The following is a 14256-nucleotide window of genomic DNA, read 5'->3' on the forward strand; positions in this document are numbered from 1 at the left end:
GCTGGTGGGCTGCAGAGCCCCAGAGTGGACCAGTCAAGGGGCCGGCAGGCTGTGGCTGCTGACGGACACTGTCGGCCCCCATGCGCTCGCTGGCCTCTATGTATGGGGGGCGATGGTGTCAGGTAGCAGCTGACCCAGCCCCTGCCTCATCTTGTCCTGCGACAATGGCACCCCTGCTCTGCCTCACCTTGCCTCGCCTCACCCCGCAGGATGAGCCTCCTGCCCACTGCCCCACCTGCCAGAGACCCCCTGGATCTCCCCCAACCCTGCCCAGCCCCCACAGGCGTCCCTCCCCATGAGCAACATTGAGGTGACCACGCCCACCTTGGCCACACCCACCCAGTCTACCATGACCACCACAGCCATGCCTACCCAGTGGGCCACGCCCACCTGGCACCCAGCGATAAATAAGTGGGTTTTGGGTTGCAGTTTGGGCACTCGGTCTCTAAAAGGTTCGCCATCACTGGGTTAAGCAAATCACTGCAGTTGTTAAGTGAATCATGCGGTTAAGTGAATCTGGCTTTCCCCAGCGGAAACCAGCTGGAGAGATTACCAATCTTGATCACATGAGACACTGGGACAGTGTAACTGTCATAAATACATGCCAGTTGTCAAGTGCCCAAATTTTGATCATCTGGCCACCTGGATGCTGCAGCGGTTGTGTAAAAACTGGTCATAAGTAACTTTTCACTGCCTTTATAACTTTGAATGATCTCTAAATGAATGGTTGTAAGTTGAGGACTACCTGTATATGCCTCTTCAGCTGCTATCAGACCGCATCCGATTGAGAAGAAGAGGAGAGGGACAAGTAAGTAGAAAGATGGAGGAGAGAGAGAGGAGAGGAGAGGAGGAGGTAGAAGGAAGGGGGAAGTGAAGAGATGAGAGGGCGATGCGGTCTGGGGGGAAATGGGTGAGCAATGTCGGAATTTGTGTGTTGTATTTTAACTTCTTATGTATCTGATTTTTTTTTCTTATGATTGTAATGAAAATAAAATAATAAAAATTGAAAAAAAATATTTTATTGCTCTATTTATCCAGTAACATAATTATTATAAGATGTGCTATTTTGTAATGTAGCGTAATGGTTTCATTTTAGGATTTTTCAGCCGTTCCAGTGAAAAGTAGATGAAGAATGTAGCTTCTGAGAAACTAGAATAAGCTTTCTTTCTGGCCTCTCATTTAGAAATGAACCCTCTGGAATAGTTCTACTTTCATTCAGAAAGTTTTGTACATCTCTTTTTCCAGGTGGCACTTCTGGATTTTGGAGCAACACGTGGCTTTGATGAGAAGTTCACAGATGCCTACATAGAGGTAAGGGCTCCAAATTGCTATCATGCCTGTCATGGGGTTTGTGACAAGTGGATGATAAAAGCTTTTTGCTGCGTACTTTTTTGCTTTTTTTTTTAAAAAAAAATTCAATGTATAGGCAGTCCTTGGTTGCAACAGGAATTGGAGCTGGAGTTGCCATTGCTAAGAGACATGGTCATAAAACACATTGTGTGGCTGCATTGCTTAGTAATTGCAGTTCCAGCAGTCCTGGTTGTCATCATTAATCAAGGATCACAGAGGTCATTAAGCAAGAGCCTCAAATGATCACAACTTCCAACTTCCTGCCGGGTTCCCTGTTGACTTTGAGGGATGTTGGCAGAGAATGTCAGTGACCAGGGCTCACTGATGTCATAATCATGAGCCAGGCACCTGGATCCAATCATGTGTCTGCAGGGATGCTGTGATGCCTAGAAGTCTGATGACCAGTGTGTAAGTACCATTCTCTCAGCTAACTTGTACTTTAAACAGATGCTGAGTGAACGGTTGTAACGCAAGGTCTACATATATATTTTCAAGCTCTGAGAGTATATTACTCCATATCTCAGGCGACATAACTTTACTATTCTTGCCTTTGCCTCCTAAAAGAGAAGCAAAAATATTTAATCATTAAGTCCAGACTTTTCTTCTAAGGAAGAATGTTCTCTTTTCTGTTTTTTAAATTTATTGTTTTATCATAGAAAATAATATACAAAAGAGTAAAGCAAACAAAATGAAACAAAAGCATACATTCAACCCTAACAACAACAACAAAAAAAAGAAAAAATAGTGTACAAAAAAAGAGGGAAAGGTGGTCAATTAAATTTAAAGGTGGAAGATCAGAAGAAATTGGAATTTAAAACTGGTTTTAAAGTTATGAAAAAGGTAAAGTACTTGGGGGTGACTCTTACTGAGGAAGAATAATTGTGGTAAAATATGGAAGGAGATAATGAATTTAAATAGATGGCAAAAATTAAATTTGTCATTAATGGGAAGAATTTAAGTAATTAAAAATGAATGTACTACCTAGAATGTCTTCTTTTCTTTTCCTATTTACATGTTGTTTCTCACCCCAGATGGATAATGTTAGTAATACCGAACAATTGTTCATATTTAAATAAACATCAGGATAGCCCAACCTATATGGTAATTTGGTTGTTGTATAATGTATATATTATAACCAAATTGCCAGAAAGGGAAAATGGCGATCTGATTAGTTATATATGAACAATTGTTTGATAATTGTTCTACAGGATCCAGATGCTAATAGAGATTTCTGTGATAAAAATCACATTATGTTTCGAGGTCTTTTGGTGTCCTTTTGGAAATCTTATTTTAGTTTCCCGGTACTGACCTCTCAGGAGAAATATTCAGAAATTTGGTTCAAATTTCTGCCTTGCAAGTTTTGGGAGACACCAGAAGCTCTTGCTTTTCAAAGCCAATATCTTTTAGGAATTGCTAAGGTATTTATTACAAGGATGACTTGCTTCCTTGTGAAGTAAATGCTTTTCTTGATTGCAAAAATGCTAATTGGATTTGTTTTTTGATTTCTTGCCTCTTAATAGTTAATTAAAGCAGCTGCTGACATGGATAGAGAGAGAGTGCTACAGAAATCAATAGAAATGAAATTTTTAACTGGCTATGAAAACAAGGTAAGTTGTAGAACCAAGCAGTCCCTACTTTACCAATGCTATGAGTTAAGTTTGATTTTCTCAATCAATAGAAGAGAATGCAACAAATATCCTTTTTCACACAAAAAATGTTTGCATAGCTACTCAATTGTTGCCTTGCCATTTGATAAGCCAGGTTGCCAAAGTTTTTTCTGTTTTAATGTGTGATTGAATTGCCCACTGAGATGAGCAGAGACTACTTCCATCTGCTTTTCTCTTCCTTTTGCATAAATAGCTAAAACTAATGGTATAGGTTCTCCTGCTTGAGCTGGGGGCTGGACTAGAAGACCTCCAAGGTCCCTTCTAGCTCTATTCTATTCTAATCAGGAAGCCTTAGTTGGCTTAAGTTGTGTTTCTAGTTTTTTCAAGCAGGCAAAATTCTAAGGCAACAATAAAAAAAAAACGTATATTTCCAAAACCTAAAAATCTCTGTAACTGCTGAACTCACCCTCTTTGTCTTCCCTCATATTGTTTAGTATGTCATGTTAAGAAATCTTGTCAGTCCAAAAACTGTACTTTAGCTGCTGATCTGACAGGACAAATGTTTGTCCTGGTGATCTTGAAAGAGTCTTTACTGTCAAGTGATACTTTTTCAGATTTGGCTTGAGCCTTTTTATAGGAGACAATCTAAAATAGAAAAACTGAATTTAAGTTAACAAACACTTACAGAAGCAGGTGCTAACTTTCTACGTAATATTGAAAACTCAAAATTTAGTGATGGAGCAATTTCCCATTTTATATAATAAAGGATTTCAGCCGAATATTTTTTATAAATAAATGGATGGGGGATTGGTTTATAAACTAGGAATTTTCTCTTTGCTGTTGTTCATAATTTGCGGTCTGTATTGATACTTTATTGAGAAAGCTGTAGTTATAATTTCTTAATCTCCATTCTAAGTGTATGTTCGCTTCAAACTGAATACTGGTGATACTGTTTTGATTAGATAAAATATGTTTAATTTGAATAAAAATATGTAGAATTGGATTGGAATTATGTGCTACCCTAGCTGTTCAAATTGTATCTAACCAGATTAGGGTATAATGTGTCATGTATCTGCCCTGTTTTAAAACTTGCAATGTAATATTTATTATTCTGTACTTTACTGCCAGCCACAACTTTATCTTATCTGTGCTAAGAAGGCAGAGCCTGTTTTGTATATTAAGCCAAGAATTGCTGCTTGTGGGTTATTATTCCAGAGCTGGATTTTGACTACTGCTGCTATTTGTCAGACCATTCTTGTCTGGTTTATGTTGGTGATTATTGATTCTTTCATTTTCTTTTCAGTAGACCTGCTTGAAGTAGCCCAGTGTTTCCCAAACTTGACAATTTTAAGGCATGAGGACTTCAACTCCCAGAATTCCACAGCTTGCTGGCTGTGGAATTCTGGGAGTTGAAGTCCACATGCCTTAAAATTGTCAAGTTTGGGAAACACTGAAGTAGCCAATCATAATCATTTTGCTTTGTTTTTAATTAGGCTATGGAAGAGGCCCACTTGGATGCTGTCCTTATTCTTGGAGAAGCTTTTGCATCCAGTGAACCTTTTGATTTTGGCTGTCAAAATACCACTGAAAAGATACATGGCTTAATTCCAGTCATGCTGAAGCACAGGTTGGTCCCTCCACCAGAAGAGACATATTCCCTTCATCGGAAAATGGGTGGCTCTTTTCTCATATGCTCCAAGCTGAAGGCCAAAATTCCATGCAAGGATATGTTTCAAGAAGCCTACAGTAAATACTGGAGTAAAAAGACCAAAAATGAGTAGTGGCACAAAAGAACTATTAAATATTATTGTCTTATGAATATGGCCCAATCATATGGCCAAGCTCTGGCACACCACAGTACTATTTTTTCCCTATCACGCCTCCAGAATTGCTTTAGCAATGCAACAGATGATCTTCTGGAAGCAGAATAATTTTGAGGAAATTGTGCTTTTGTTGGGTACAGCTCCTCTCAACATTCTCACCAGATTTTAGGTGTATCTCCTATTTTATAAAAAATAGTGGTTTGCTAGTTTAGAAGATGTGGAGGCAAAAATGAACAGCTGCATTTCATACTGTCCTAGATCTTGGCATTTTTTTTCATATTTTAACATTGGTAGCTGAGTTGACTTTTTTTTAAAGAAAAAAATACTGAGGTGGAACAAATCAAAATGAGTCGGCATAGACATCTATTTGTACTTTAAATGTTATTCTCCCCATCTTCAAGTTTTTTTCAGTTTTCTTCAAAGGTGAAAGGCTTTCTTCTGCAGTTTCATATTGCAAAGAATAGAATGTCAACAAAACCTTATTTTTGTATGGTAATTTGGTGGGAGTCTGTAATGGCTGGGATTTTCTTATAGAACAGTGTGAAATATATATATGTGGAGTCTCTGGTGCTCAACAAAACTGAGGATTTTAAAGAATCTGATACAAACAGTTCATTGGTGTATGTAGAACATGTTATTTTGAAATTTGGTTGATTATCTTTGATTCTTTGAGGTCTAAGTAGAAGGAATGTAATTAAGGTTTTCTCAAAAATTGAGTTTACTCGTTAAATGGAGATTTAGAGAAACCAAAGCTCTGTGGCACTTATAAGAGCCCAGAAGCAAAACTGTAATTTCTCCATCTTTGTATGTTCATATTTGGTAGTGCAACTTTTGATGAAGACAGGAAATGTATATTCAGTATCAATTATGTTTCAAAATTGCATTGAAAAGCATGGTCTACATTTAAATAGCTCAATGGACACACTTGCAAGATATATATGTATGTGTATGTATGTGTGTGTGTGTATGTATGTATGTATGTATATATATATATACACACATATACACACACACATATATACATACACACATGTATATATACACACATGTATATGTATATATACATATATGTGTGTGTGTATATATATACATACACATACATACACACACACACTAATATATATATATATATATATATATATATATATATATATATATATATATATATATATATATATGAATGACATTTTGTAACTGTTCAACTTTGAACTTATTTGCAATAAAGAGGTGCTTATGCAAAAGATTGTGTTGGCGGAATTAATTGACTCAGTGATAAGATCTTGTTGTTTTTTTTGTTTCAGTCTTTAAACAGTTGGAGGAACATGTTAGTAGACATAATTCAATCCAAATAAACTGCAGCCACTACCCATTGAGTAGGAAGATTTTGATATTTACATGTGTTCATCTGAACTTGATTTTTCAATTTATATGACATCTTTCTATCTTTGCAGTAAAACGAAACAAAACAATTGGCTAACAAATAAGCTAAAATAATTGTTAATTTAACCCCAAAGTTTAACTCAGTTCCCAAAAGAGGTATTTTAGTAACTTGGAAAGCCTCAGATGTGGATGTGCAATGCCCACTTAACAAAGAATAGAGGAAATTGTTGTCAACGATCTTGTGGTCCTGCTGCAGTTGGAACTGAAAGTATTTGAAGTCCAAAATCTCTAGAAAACTATATGCTTCCCTAGGATGTGTATCAAAAAACACTGCCATTTATACCAAGAATAAAATTTGGCTGAACATAAGAAAGAATTGAAAGAACAAAAGTTGGATTTTTAAGTTGGAAAGTTGAACTTTAAAAAAGCAGGATGAATTTTGACGCCTTTGAACTTTGATGTTGACTCCTGAGAATACCATGTATAGCCAAGAAAACAAACTGATGGATCACTGAATAAATCCATCCAGAGTTCTCAGATGAGGCACAAATAACCAGGTTCAAACAAAACTAGTTAGGACATACTATGCAAAGACTCAGCTCTTTGGAAAAAGGTCTAATGCTGAGAAAGGTAGAAGAAAAGAGAGGAATAGAATGACCAGCAACAAGGTTGATGGATTCAATTATAGTAGTGATGAATGCCACAAATCTGAAAGAGATCATCCTGGAGAAAATATATCTATGTGGTTGCTGGGAGTCAAAAATGATGGCACATAATTACACTGTGGCCTGGAATAATCAAAGAAAACGCTTGCTTTGAAACCATCAAGTTTAACTGCAACATTCTTTAGCTGAATTCTGACCTAATACCTTTAATATTTTCCGCTTAAGAAAATCTGCTTAATCCTGTTGCTGAATGTGTTAACAATAAATTAATTGAATTTATACCTTTATGCTACACCAGAAAGTATAAGTCCTGCAGGAAGGCAATAATAACGAATGCATCCCACTTTCTTTTGCCTAAATCAATTTTTCTGCTAGAATTTAGGATAATGGATAATGGAGAAAGAGTCTTGCTGTGGATATATCAGTTGTTAAAAAATGTCTTTCCAATAATACAACAGAGCTTTAGAAGGTCTGCCATTATTTATTCCAATCTACATCAATTTTGGCCTATTGCCTAAGGCACCGAAGTGATTTTTAGAACAGATTTAACTATAGTTCCTTATATACCGTGTATTTGTGAATGTGTGTGGCTGGTGGAGTTGTAAGCATAAATTAGTCATTTTCTACCTATAGTAGGGATATTTTTTATTGGTTCACATTACTTGCCTTTCAGTATGATAGTTCATTGTCAAATCAGCAAGAAGGGTGGAAGGGAGTCTACTTGTCATTTTATTGTTTTATTGGTCCTAAGCCTCTCTCTTGCTCCCTAAAATATTTTGCAGATGCTTCTATGCATTTAGATAAATTGATCTTATTTCCTTGGAGCTGTTTACTGTGTGTTGTTCACATAGTGCACAATTGATGTTATATCATTGAGAGGATATCATGGAATTCAAGTCCAAAGATCATAGAAAAATGAATAGATTTTTGTGAATTATAAAATATTTATAATCTGGTCATTGTTCGGATAAACAACTAGTCTTAATTTCATTCAACAGGAAACATTTTAAAATACTATATTCTATGCTGCAATATCAGAAAGTTAAAGAGGGAGATGAAATGCGTGAAAAGATGAATTATGAGCATTACTAAGAGTATAAAAAGCTGACAAGGGGCTTGTTAAACCAAAAATACTAACCGCCAATTGGAATCTGCTTTTTGATGAATTTATTATTACTGTATAAAGTATCACTCTTCCAGATGCGATTATGCAAATGCCTTTAATCAAATTTACAATCTCATTTACAAGGAATAAACTGATGTATTTGAAAAATGTAATGCCAAGAGAAGAAAACGACTTTCTTCCTGCTTGAAGCCTTAATCTGACTGTTCCCAAGGAAATGCAGTCAGTCTGGTGAGATTCTTGTAACACAGGTGACTAACAATAAAACTTCTGTTTGGGATTGTTCACAAGTGGTTCTGTTTGCTTTCACCTGTGAAATGATTTTCCAAACAAGAAGAGCTATTCGGTGAAACACAGGTCTATGTCAAAGCGAATCAGAAATACACACTGTAGTGATGCTGTCATGAAATTCTCTGAACATCTCCTGATTGATATTCTGCATGTCATTGAAATCTTTACTTGAGGGAGAGAATGTTTTTGGACCCTAGCTTCATTAGGACATGGTAGCAGTCAAAGACAATATCAATACTATGTAAGTTACATGAATTCAAATTATTTTTAAGACAGTATTCTTGATTTTGTCTAGAGAAAAAAAAAGTGGTCTAGCAGAGTTTGATGTTAGAATCATCATATTGCCATACAAAAAGACATGGGCTTTTCTGACACACATTTTTAGAAATGGCAGGAATGTTTTGTGTGCAGGAATAATGTGCATGCTATTTAGCAACTGTATCAGACCCCCTTCCTAATTATTTCCTATAAAATTAAAACTACTGGGCAAATAGCATTATGATGAAACTGGGCTGGGGTGGGGATGACAAGGTTTTAACAAAAAAAGGTCCTCACAGTTCTGCTCTATTTTTCCCTAACTAAAAAGCTGCATCTACATGGTTGCATAATCAATTCCTGTTTTCTTTTTGATTGTTGCAGTGTATCAGTAAATAAGAGCAATTAATATTGACCGTACATTTTTAAGTTCGGTCTGAGCTCTATTCACAAAACAGAATATTCTGGATTCATTGCTTTGCAAACCTCATGCTGAAGAAAAAATATGACAAGCTTAAATGTTTTTATCCTCAGCAGTATCGAGGAAACAAGAACAGAATGGCAGAGTATGATTAGTCTATGGTTTAAATTAAGTAGATGCTTTGGAAGAGAGCAACCGCTCCTAAAGTTTTCTGGTCCAGCACTTCTAATGTAAGAAATTAAGATCTCAATAGCTGAATTTATGGGCCCACTCTTAATATAAAATTGATCTGAGGGGGAAGTGAAAAGAAGACAAAACGATCTGAATTTCTAGTATTTCCCTGTTTTATTGCAATACATCAAAGTAGGTTAATATTAAGTGTTATCCATGTAAAATATTGGTGGTTGCCACTTATTACACTTTTGACTGATCCACCTTAAATATTTCTGTGCAATAGAATCTACATCATTGTTCTGGAGCAGAGAATCTCTTACAATGTCCTCTACAACATTGAGGACATGAATCAAAAATACAAGTGAGAAGAGCCAAAGCAGAAACTTCCCCCTCCCACGCACACACTTGTCAGCTTTTATACTCTAAACCAAAACAAAAAAAGTGATTACATCTAGGCCATGCAAAACTGTACAACAATATTACAATGAAAAAAATCCCTAAAAATATCTTTGTTTAAAAAATAAATGATATGAAATTGTACATAAAAAGGCAGGTATAATTCTGTTAAATACCAAGGGCATTTTTTGGTTGTGAATTGCTTCCTCATCAGTGTGACTACGTATGTTTTATGTAGAATGAGAAAGGAAAAAAAAACTTTTGTGGAATTGGTTTAACCTGCAATATGGTCCCCAAAATTTAAAGTCTCCAACCCTAATTGATTCCTGAAGGCCCCCTGTAGATGAAGAATTGCAAACCTAGTTTCTCAGGAAAGTCCAAATGATGACACTTTGAAAGTGACAGGGTAGTGCCTTGATTAGTCCTATTGCTTTGGGCTAGATTTTGCCAGGAGCCTTTCAGTAACTTTCCTCTGAAGGCACATGCGTGTCCTGGGGTCTCCAAACTGTGCACCTAGATAAAGGACCCCAGTTATAAAGAGGTAACTGTAGTATAATTCTAACAAGCCAATTTCTGTTCATTAAACAACAGACAAGGAAAGGAAAAAGGAATAATCTCTGCTGCTAATGCTGCTCTTATACGTGTGAATGTTGTCCCTGAAAACTGGTAACTGAAAAATCATAAGTATTTTTAACATCCACCATCCTTAAGTCAATTTATCTCCCAAGTTTTGGACTTTGGAACAAAAGTTTTGTTTGCAACTAAGATGTATCTCTGGTGAATCACATACCCAAAAGTACATTATTGCATTAATATGTACTATATTAAAACATTACTCTGCTGTTTCCAAATACCTGAGTTTAACATAAATGTTATAGTGAATTCCCCCCCTGCTGTTCTAAGAAAAGAAAAAGATAAATAGGAATACAAAATAGCCTATCAGTCGAATTTTAGACAAAGCCATTAATGAAAGACTGATTCAGAAGAATAAAATTATACAATAGGAATATAATCTGAAAAGAAACATGAATGTTGTGTATAAATTGTTTCTATTTTAAAATACAGTCTCAGGTAAGAGGTGAACCATCTGAGGTTCAGTTACAATCCAATTTATTGAACCTCATAAATGTAACAGGGCAATGAATGAAGTGCCTGAATCAGTTCAAAGCAAACTTCTCATTTAGGGCCAGCAAAGCTTCAAGCTGCATTCAAAAGAGATCCTAACCAAATTAGTCAGGGTTCAATCAGAGCACATGAAAGTGCCTGGAGAAATAGAATCATGTAGGAATGAAAAGTGAGAAATGCATCACTACAAACCTCAATTTTACTAGCTAACTTCAGAGATTTAAGAGTGTTTGTGTTGGATACAGTTGGAAAAAAGTACCTAATACCTTATCAATATTGGTATTGCAAGTTAACACATCCTAATAAAGTATAGTGTTTAAATGTATTAAATAGTTTGATGTTATGTAAAATTATTTCTAATTTGCAGATTCCTTCCCCTTAGCTCTTGTTTGCATGTGTGACAACTATGTCTTCAAACGAAACAGCTTATCACCATGGAACTTGTCGAGGGCTTCCAAGTTCATTTCTGAAATCAATAATTCTGCAAGCCAGGTGCAGTTTAAAGCTAGAATCAGAAGCCTTAAAAAAAAAACACCAGCCAATATGGGTGGAGGAAATGCTAACCTTTTCGCCATGGTATGGAGCAATGATAATGGCAAGAGCATCATTGTAGGAAAGACTGAAGGGGTTGAAACAGGATCTTGGAGTAGTGACTGTCAAAGGTGATGAGAGCTAATGGATTTTATATGCTGTTCTTGTAGCTGTGACTCAATTAGTTGGAAAAGGCTTGCAGGAAATTCCTTTAGTATGTTTAGCTGGTAGCTCTGAAATTAAAATCTTTATCGTTTCTAACTCATGACAAAGCACACAGTTTTGAGATTCTTAATAAACTCAATTCAACAGATAGGTTTAGGATATCATGCTTAATAGCAAAGTTTTAACTTTGCCTCTTACTCCCAATTATTCCCCAGTATAAGTTTTAGGTTTGCCTCCTACTCCCAATTTTTCCCCAGTATAAGAGAGCTAAATGCAAATAATGACACAAACTGAATATACTTAGATTAGAGACAATGATCTCTATCTTCTAGTACTTAATCAGAACTTTGTATGATTGTAGCTGATGATTTTTTTAGAGGTGAAAACTGTTACAGATGTATTGTTTTTCCACTGATGTTAACTGTAATTATTTGACAATATCCATGATGTATTATAAAACCTGTAGAAACTATTATCTTTTTTTTTTAAAAAAAATTACCACGTGAATATTTTCTCCACTTGAGCATAGGTCTAGCCTAAAAAGCAATGATTCTAGGAAGAAAAATCACATTCATCTAGTGTGAAAATGCAAACTGTACTCATTTTATTCAATAACATGGAAAAAAAAGAGTTTGCCTTTGCCCTTCATTTGCATGTTGTTTTTGCCATTGTTTTCCTAGGTGACGATGGATCTCCACTATTCAGACAGAAATGCTATGATCTGATTAGGTTTTTTTCTATTAGATTCAACGGCCAGAATGCTACATCAATGACAATGGGCATTCTGGGCCAGGATGGGTGAGCAGATGATCACAATGAAAATCTTTAGAAGTCTTGAATAATTTAGCAAAGTACAACTTTACAAGCGGCATGTTAACTTTCAATGATCAAGAACAAGCTACAAACTTCTATTTCGGACTGAATGATCCTTGTATTCAGTGAATGTAGTTAACTAAGAAAGTTACTTAAGAGCTTGTGGTGATTAAAAGGCAAGATGGGTTTGAAAGCCTAGCCCTAATCTTCCAAAAGCTCATTCATTTCTATTTGCATTTACTTCAGCTGAGGAGATTCTATAATTGTTTGGCTACCCTTCAATTTACCTCATCCGTGTACTAGTAAACAATAGATTTTGCTTGTAAAGAACAGGTGGAAAACAGGCAGAGAGAATTTAAAATGATGATTATGGCTTTCATTTTTGTACTGATAAGGAGGAAATGTCACAGAGCAAAAATTGTGAGGATGGAATCTTCATCTAGGCTGTATGTTTTTTATCCAGTGCCATTCTAAATTCAGATCACACCCTCAATCCATAGATTATTTAGTATGAAAAAAGGAACACCACACATTTTAAATTAAAGGATCTCTTAAATAGGAATCCATCTTCTGTTGCATTATAATGCTGCTTTTTCTTTTATTATATACATATGTACTAACTCTTAATTTTGTGTATTTACTTAAACTCTATTATAGTAAAATATGCATCATTTTTCCCCAAATCAATAAGATTTACTGGCAGCAATCAGACTGACATTCAGAGTAGCGGTCTGAAAGCATGTGTATCTTCCTTAGCAGGGCAAATTTCACCCTATCACCAAACATGGAGGGTGTTGCTGTATTTATTCCTGAAAAAATATAATATGGGTCTACGTGTACCAAGGCAAATCTATCTGGTTTCCTGTTACATACTGTGTATAGCATCCTACACTACCATGTTTTGTTTGGAGTGTGGTGTATTGCATAATATGCCATACAATGGAATTTCATAATCCTATGAAATAAAATGGATAATAATAGAAATATACCAATATTTCTCATATAACAACTCCATGCTGCCCTCCACCAAGATTTTCTTTTGTTTGCTGGCTACTATTAGGAGGGGAAGAGAGTTGCGCTACTGGTGCCAATTATGGCAATTACACTCTCTTCCTCCCCCTCCCACCCACAGTTTGATTCTTGTAGGGAGGCTGAGAGGAGATGAGAATGAGAGCAAATGGAGAATCATGGGGACCAGAAGCTGCTGAGATGTCAAATCTGAGTGCTGAAGCAGTTCATGAGTCCCAACTCACGTGGTCCGAGCTCTCCAGGGAGAGGCTCTTGGTCTTGTGAGGAGAAATGGGACTGGGAGGGCTGCTCAGGTTGGAACTGTTGGAAGCTGTAGAGTGCCTTGGAGAGTCAGAGTCCTGCAGCCCAAAACACGTGAAGAGAACATATTAGTGAATAACAGTACGGCCACAAATGGAAACAGGGAAGATTGAAAATCTATAGAAGCAAGGGACAAGGACAAGGAATGGAATGCCAAGTGGTTACCTCTTCTTTCTCTGCCTGGCCAGCAGCCCTATCAAAAATAGGCAGTGAAGAATGCCCATTCTACCTTATCAAGAGAACGTTATTGATTTCGTTCCCAAAGTGCACTGGTCTAAAAACATTGGGAGGGATGAAAATAAACAGCACATTATACATGTATACAAGCAATTTTCTAGAAGGTCTCTCTTTGGGCTCTTAACGTTTTGAGTCCTTGCAATGCTGTCTCTAATATAGTAGAACAGATGTTTATATACATAATCTGCCAAATGTAAAAGCTCACATTTTTTTCTAGAGTTGTTAGGGACTTCAGTGGAAATTAATATATTTAGGGACATTTGCTGATTTAATTTTTATTTTCCTGTATCTGCATCTATGCCTATAAATGCTATACTATAATCACACTTACATAAATGTTTATTTATTTGCATAATTTCCTGAATTTGTTTGTACTATACTCTGTAACATACTTTAAATAATTGATTAACAGTAACAAGAAAAATCTTGTATGAACAAGATTCTCCCCAACTGTTTCTTGGAATATTTTTTGCTTGTTCAACAGAACGTTTTTTAGCTGGTAGTTGTTTCCACAGGGGATTCAGCCCATTTGAGAAGTTTACAATGTGGCTTGATCCCTGGACCAAATGAT

At 36.1% G+C, this 14256-nt stretch overlaps 2 protein-coding genes across 10 annotated transcripts in view; one reads left to right on the forward strand and one right to left on the reverse strand.

Moving 5' to 3' along the window:
- Positions 1–5257, forward strand: part of COQ8A (coenzyme Q8A) — a 48562-nt gene extending 43305 nt beyond the window's left edge. For 2 of the 3 annotated variants that reach the window (XM_039341742.1, XM_039341743.1), the window contains exons 14-16: positions 1246–1311; positions 2871–2957; positions 4451–5257. In XM_039341742.1, coding sequence (XP_039197676.1) covers positions 1246–1311; positions 2871–2957; positions 4451–4738 — 441 coding nt within the window. In that variant the 3' untranslated portion in view covers positions 4739–5257. The remainder of the gene's footprint in view (positions 1–1245; positions 1312–2870; positions 2958–4450) is intronic. The other variant, XM_039341744.1, reaches the window with a different exon arrangement.
- A 3984-nt stretch (positions 5258–9241) lies between these two features.
- Positions 9242–14256, reverse strand: part of CDC42BPA (CDC42 binding protein kinase alpha) — a 154519-nt gene continuing 149504 nt past the window's right edge. For all 7 annotated transcript variants that reach the window (XM_039341746.1, XM_039341747.1, XM_039341750.1 and 4 more), the window contains one exon: positions 9242–13486. In XM_039341746.1, the coding sequence (XP_039197680.1) occupies positions 13355–13486 (132 nt within the window). In that variant the 3' untranslated portion in view covers positions 9242–13354. The remainder of the gene's footprint in view (positions 13487–14256) is intronic.

This window comes from Crotalus tigris, unplaced genomic scaffold (genome assembly GCF_016545835.1).
Source record: "Crotalus tigris isolate CLP2741 ecotype Arizona unplaced genomic scaffold, ASM1654583v1 scf7180000017771.5222438, whole genome shotgun sequence".
Taxonomy (NCBI): Eukaryota; Metazoa; Chordata; class Lepidosauria; order Squamata; family Viperidae; genus Crotalus; species Crotalus tigris.